This window comes from Carcharodon carcharias, chromosome 34, assembly GCF_017639515.1.
Source record: "Carcharodon carcharias isolate sCarCar2 chromosome 34, sCarCar2.pri, whole genome shotgun sequence".
Taxonomy (NCBI): Eukaryota; Metazoa; Chordata; class Chondrichthyes; order Lamniformes; family Lamnidae; genus Carcharodon; species Carcharodon carcharias.
In genome coordinates, this window is record NC_054500.1 from 13579181 (window position 1) to 13585180 (window position 6000).

General features: G+C 48.9%; 1 protein-coding gene across 3 annotated transcripts in view; it reads left to right on the forward strand.

The window, feature by feature from the left end:
• Positions 1 to 6000, forward strand: part of LOC121272641 (reticulon-1-A-like) — an 84125-nt gene that overhangs the window by 36513 nt on the left and 41612 nt on the right. Inside the window, exon 1 of one of the 3 annotated variants that reach the window (XM_041179335.1) lies at positions 2848 to 2963. The exons of the other annotated variants lie outside the window; for them this stretch is intronic. Coding sequence (XP_041035269.1) covers positions 2897 to 2963 — 67 coding nt within the window. The 5' untranslated portion in view covers positions 2848 to 2896. Of the gene's footprint in view, positions 1 to 2847; positions 2964 to 6000 lie in introns of those variants that run through there. 3 annotated transcript variants of the gene reach the window in all.

A 6000-nucleotide genomic window follows, 5' to 3' on the forward strand; every position in this document is an offset into this window, starting at 1 on the left:
ACTATCATCATAATCAGCTACACATCACATGATTGTCAGGCTCCCAAAAGGAAGCAATCACTGAGTGGGAGCATTCTCACCCTCACAGGAAGAGGGCATGTAGATGCATGTACAGGATGCTTTCAAATGACGAAACCATTCTCATGAGCAGCAAACATATTTACAAAGGTGCTGATACCTACAGTGATTGAACACCCATGACCCAGAAGTGATGTCAAAGCTTCTTAATTTTGCTAACCTTTTACCATGATGTCCAGGTACATCACCAACATCTGCAGCAGAGATGGAGGCAGCCTGCTGACTGCTACGCCCTGTATTCTTTGATAACTTTGGCGGGCGTCCTCTAGAGGGCTGAGACCTGGAGGGTCCCAGCCTGCTTCGGGTGTCATGCTCTGGGGCAGGTGGACCCTCCTCGGCCTGTACAGCTGGAGGTGATGGGGTGACAGGCAGAGGGGATTGGGATCGGACGGACACTCTCCAGCTGCTGGTCCTCCTCCCTATGAGTGTCCGAGGGCCCCTGTCTGACTCCCTGAGGAGAAGGGGCCCCTGGAAGGAGATCTAAGTGCTCCTTCCCCCTTCTGTCCGATGCACTGATGGATCTTGCCAATGCCTTTGGCGATGGAGTGCAGGTCCAAGCGCAAATCTGGCAGGATCTGCTGGACCAAAATCTCCAAGGTGATCACCACCCTTCCCATGGAGCCCTCGAGGTGCTCGCTTGTCGGAGTCACGCCATCAGACAGAAAGCAGATGGACTCCTCCACCTTTCACTTTAGCCTGTTGACCACCTCTTGCAACTCTACCTGATGTTCCGCCACCTGTCGTTGCATCTCCAGCATGTTAGAGACGACCCTTTCCAGAGGCTCATCATCTGACTCAGACTCACTGGGTGCTGATCTCCAGCGACCCTCCGGAGACCTGGGCTGTCCCTGCCTCTGACTGCGGTCGGAACAGCGGTGAGGTGTTCCCCAGAAAGTGACCCCAAGCCTAACCTAGAACCGTGATCCACCAGGGGTGTGTGTCTCCTCACTGGTGAAGGGTGCAGGTGAGCGCAGTGATGGGTTGTCTTCAAGTGGATCCTCATCGCCCTCCTCTGAGGTGGCCTAGGTTGTGGGGCTTATGTTGCCCGTGCTGATCTGTCTGCCTGTGAGAGGGAGAAAATAGATTTAGTTCATAACAGCCTGAATGCAACATTGCAAGACACTCACTGTGAATGTCAAGATGGAGGGCTCATCCACACTGGCTTGCTGGGGAATGCTGATCTCACCTTCCCCACAGGAGCGAGCTCTGTCCTCACCTGCCTACTTGGCAGCATCCTCCTCGAATTTGGAGAGCTCCTGGGTGTCCCTCCTACAGTCTGGGATCTCTCCCTCTTGGCCTGGCTGAAGACAAATGGAATGGAATGAGAAGAGATGGAGGAGAGGTTGGGAAGCATTCATGCCTGCTGTGTGTGCTGAGCCCTCCCCAGTAAGGGCTGAGGAAGAGTTTGTGCAGTGTGGTAGATGAGATTCTGGTGATGTTAAAGTGTCCGTAAGACAATCAGTGCTGATGTCTCCCCCTTTAGTATTGTGTGAGATCCCTGAGCAGTGTAACCCTTTGAATGCATGATGCCATTATGAGAATGTAAAATTGAAGTGAGCTGAAGGTTGACTTACCCTGGCGGAGCAGATGAGATCATTCATTCTCTTACTGCACTGGATGGAGTTTCTTGGGCAGGAGCGCGATGAGCTGGCCTCTCTGACTGGCGGGGTGAGGCTGGTGGGCCTCTTGGAAACATCCCTCGGGTAGAGGGCATCCCAGTTCTGGCAGACTGCACAGATGAGGGCCCAAAGGAAGTAATTGCTGAACCTGGGAGCAGCCATGTGAAGTTTCCTGCGGACAGTTGGACTGGAGGGAGGGACTGTGTGCGTTTGCAGGGCGTTTAAATATGGCGCCCAGATCTTCGACCCCATTAGGCAATGACAGAGCAGACGAATCTGTGTGTGTGTGTCCCATGTGATTTGGAGGGGTACTCACCAATGCCCATATTTAATGAGCTTCCGAGCATGAAATCGGGCACGAGTTCCTACAACGCCACCTAGCACTTAGTCTCCAAAATGGAAAAGTCCCCCCATGGAGTAAAAAGGCAAAGGAGTTAAACTAAACCTTTATAAAATACCGGTTAACCAGCAGCTGAAGTTCAGTTCTGGGAACCACACTTTAGGAAGGATGTCAAGGCCTTGAAGAGGAGACTTTACTAGAACTGTAGCAGAGATGAGGGCCTTCAGTTAACATGGAGAGACTGGAGAAGCTGGGACTATTCTCCTCAGAGCAGAGAAGGTTAAGAGGAGAATCTAATTGAGGTGTTCAAAGCTACAAAGGACTTGATAGATTAAATAAGGAGAAACGGTTTGCCCAGTAACCAGAAAGCAAAGATTTAAGGTCCTTGGCGAATTAGTTAGAGACAATATGAGGAAACATTTTCCAGGCAGCAAGCCATTGTAACTTGGGATGTATTGTCTGAGAGGGTGCAGAAGATTCAGTTGTAACATTCAAAAGAAAAGCAGTTAAATATTTGATGGGGAAAACATTGACAAAGCTATGGGGAATGAGTAGGGCAATGGGATAAATTGGATAGTTTGACCCAAGGGCCTGCATGGGCATGAGAGGCTGAATGGTCTCCTCCTGCACTGTATGATCCTTATGACTCTATCTGTAAGGAAGGGTTTCGGCACTCAAAGAGTTACACTGTGAGAAGAAGGGTGTTGCCGGGCAACACTCTGTCTGGGATCTGATTGGCTGTGGAGGATACTGCAGCATTTACAAAGCTGGCTGGCCCACCTCTGTCCTAGTATCAGGAGGGATCTTCCTTAACAGCTGCGCCAAACAGGAGACCAAGACTTCAGCTCCAAGCCTCGAGATGGAGGTCAGATCCGAGTGTCCAGGGATGGAGAGCATGTGGAATTCTGTCCTCTCTAAAGAAAAGGGTACAGTGAGCAGTGTTTGGTTCATGTCGTGTCAAATAACTCACTCAATGTTGCCAGCAGATTGTGGGGAGGGGAGAGAGAGACAGACAAAGGGAGAAACAGAGGGAGAGGCAGACAGAGACAAAGCCATGAAGGTGAAGAGTGAGATAAGGAGAAAGAGAAGACAAAGAGTGAGACAGAGAGAAAGACAAAGAGAGAGAGAGAGACGCAAAGGAGAAATAAAGGGAGGGAGTGAGAGATAAAAAGAGAGAGAGACTATAGAAGAGAGATATTTAAGCCAAAAGAACAGAATGGAAAGGCAAAGGGAGAGAGGGAGAGACAGGTAGGGAATAAAGAAAGAGGGACTAAGGGAGAGAAACAGAGAGGCAGGGTGGGGGACAAAAAGAGAGACAGAGAAAGAGGGCGGGAGATAAAGAGAGGGACAAAGAGAGAGATAGAGAGACAGGGTAGGAGATAAAGAGAGGGACAAAGAGAGAGATAAAGAGACAGGGTGGGAGATAAAGAGAGGGACAAAGAGAGAGATAGAGAGAGAGAGACAGGGTGGGAGATAAAGAGAGGGACAAAGAGAGATAGAGAGAGAGAGACAGGGTGGGGGATAAAGAGAGGGACAAAGAGAGAGAGAAATAGAGAGACAGGGTGGGGATGGATGAAGAGAGAGAGAGAGAGACAGGTGGTGGGGGATAAATAGAGGGACAAAGAGAGAGACAGAGACAAGGTGGGGGATAAAGAGAGAGACAGAGACAGGGTGGGGGATAAAGAGAGAGACAGAGACAGGGTGGGGGATAAAGAGAGAGACAGAGACAGGGTGGGGGATAAAGAGAGAGACAGAGACAGGGTGGGGGATAAAGAGAGAGACAGAGACAGGGTGGGGGATAAAGAGAGAGACAGAGACAGGGTGGGGGATAAAGAGAGAGATAGAGACAGGGTGGGAGATAAAGAGAGAGACAGAGAGAAGGGGTGGGGGACAGAGAGAGAGAGCATCAGTAAAGCAGCAATGTAAATAACCAGGATGAAGGGAGGGGAAAGAAAAATTGCAACAGAGGTGAGGCAGCAACAGGATGTTTGTGAGAGCAAGGCAGGTAGAGATGGAGACAGTGAAACACATGGACAGGATGAGGTTAGTTAAAGCAAACAACAGAGATAGGGGCGGAGATTGGGACAGAGTTACCGAACGAGAAGAATTGGGCAGCGAATGTCTCCCAAGATTAATTCTTTCAATCCATTGCCATCTGCTTCTTTACCATTAATTCCAGGTTTATAGTTAAGCCGGGTTAGTGACAGGTTCCTGGCTCACTCCCTGAGCTGGACACTGACCTCACTCCTCAGATGCCAATGATGGTCAAGGTCTGCTGAAAGTACATAGACTCAGGGCGTCACGTTAAAAAAAACCGCACCAAAACCTGCGGCTGTGTGCATGTTAGGTCCTGATCTAAAGCCCTGACAGGCTGGGAAAATACCGATAAAGGAAAGGGGAAGGACAAAGAGAGCAGGGGAGATGGGGAGAGTGTCAGGAAGAGAGCAACAAGGGGGAAATAGGAGAGGGAAGAAATAAAGATAGAGAAATAAAGACAGACGGAGAGTTGGAGTGAATGAGAAGGGAAAGGTAAAGGGAGGAAGGGAAGGAATTTGAGAAATGGTGAGCGCAGAGAAAGAGAGAGAAGGGGCAAGGGAGAAATGGTCAGGTGGAGGAGGAGGAGACGACAGGGATATTGAAAATGAGAATGTGCCGGAAAGAGAAAGAGGGGAAGAAAGAATAAAATTCAGAAGGAAATGGAGGGAGGAAGAGAGGAAATGGGGATGGGGGACAGAGAAAGAGAGGAAGAAAATGAGAGGTGGTGAAAGAGTGCAAGAGAGAAAGAGAAAATGGGGGAGGAAAAAAAAAGACTTGCATTTCTATAGCACCCAGGACCCCAGGAAATCCCAAAAATGCTTTCCAGCCAATGAAGTACTTTTTTTTGAAGTGTAGTTGCTGTTGTAAGGTAGGAAATGCGGTAACCAATTTGTGCACAGCAAGCTCCCACGAGGGGAGACTGTGGCGTAGTTGTAATGTCGCTGGCTTCGTAATCTGAAGATGCAGGCTTATGCTCTGGGAGCATGGGTTCAAATCCCACCTGGTGGAATTTAAATTCAACTAATAAATAAAGCCAGTCTCAGGAATAGTGACCATAAATCGAATCATTTTTTTTGTTGTTAAAAACCCACCTGGTTCACTAATGCCCTTTAAGGATGGAAATCTGCCATCCATACCTGAGCACTGGGACAGGGCCCCACCAGCCTAGATTTGTGTACCCAAGCCTCTGGTGTAGGATTTGAACCCACAACCTTGTGAGTCAGAGGTGAGAGAGCACTACCAAACAAACCGTGACTGGCACAGAGAGGGATAGCACGAAAAAGGACAGAAAATGAAAGGTGGGTAAGGAAGAGGGTGAAAATAATGGTGTGGTGGGGGGAAAAGAAGGAGAGCAAGAATGGGAAATAGAGAGAGAGAGGGAGAGAAAGAAGGACAGAACCAGTGTGGGAGGGAGAGAAAATGGCGGGGGTGGGGGGTGGGGGGTTGGGGGAGTGTGAAAGATGAATAGAGAAATTGAAAGAAGGGGAGAAGGATATCAGAAAGAGAGAGAAAGGGTAAAAGACGGGGAATGATAAATAGAGAACTTGGGAGTGGGAGTAAGAGGAATAAAAGAAATGGATAGAGAGACCGGGAGGAGATTGCAAGCAGGAGAATGAGGGTGGAGAGAGAAAAACTGTGAGTGGACAAAGGAGGTGGGAAGAGAAAGAAAAGAAGGGAAAACAGGCGAGAGAGAGAGAGAGAGAGAGGAACAGAAATAATTAAAAAGAGAGAGATCAGGAGTGGGAAAGGGAGACGGAAGAGAATGAATAAACTAAGGAGATATGGAGGCGACATGTTAGCAGTTAACTGGCAGGAGTACATTAAAGCAGGTTCTGCCCAGGGTCAGAATGTGCCGCACTGTCAGCCTCGCTCTGTCTCTCAGCCTCCAGGAAAGCAGGAGTGAATCACAATGATTAATATCTATTT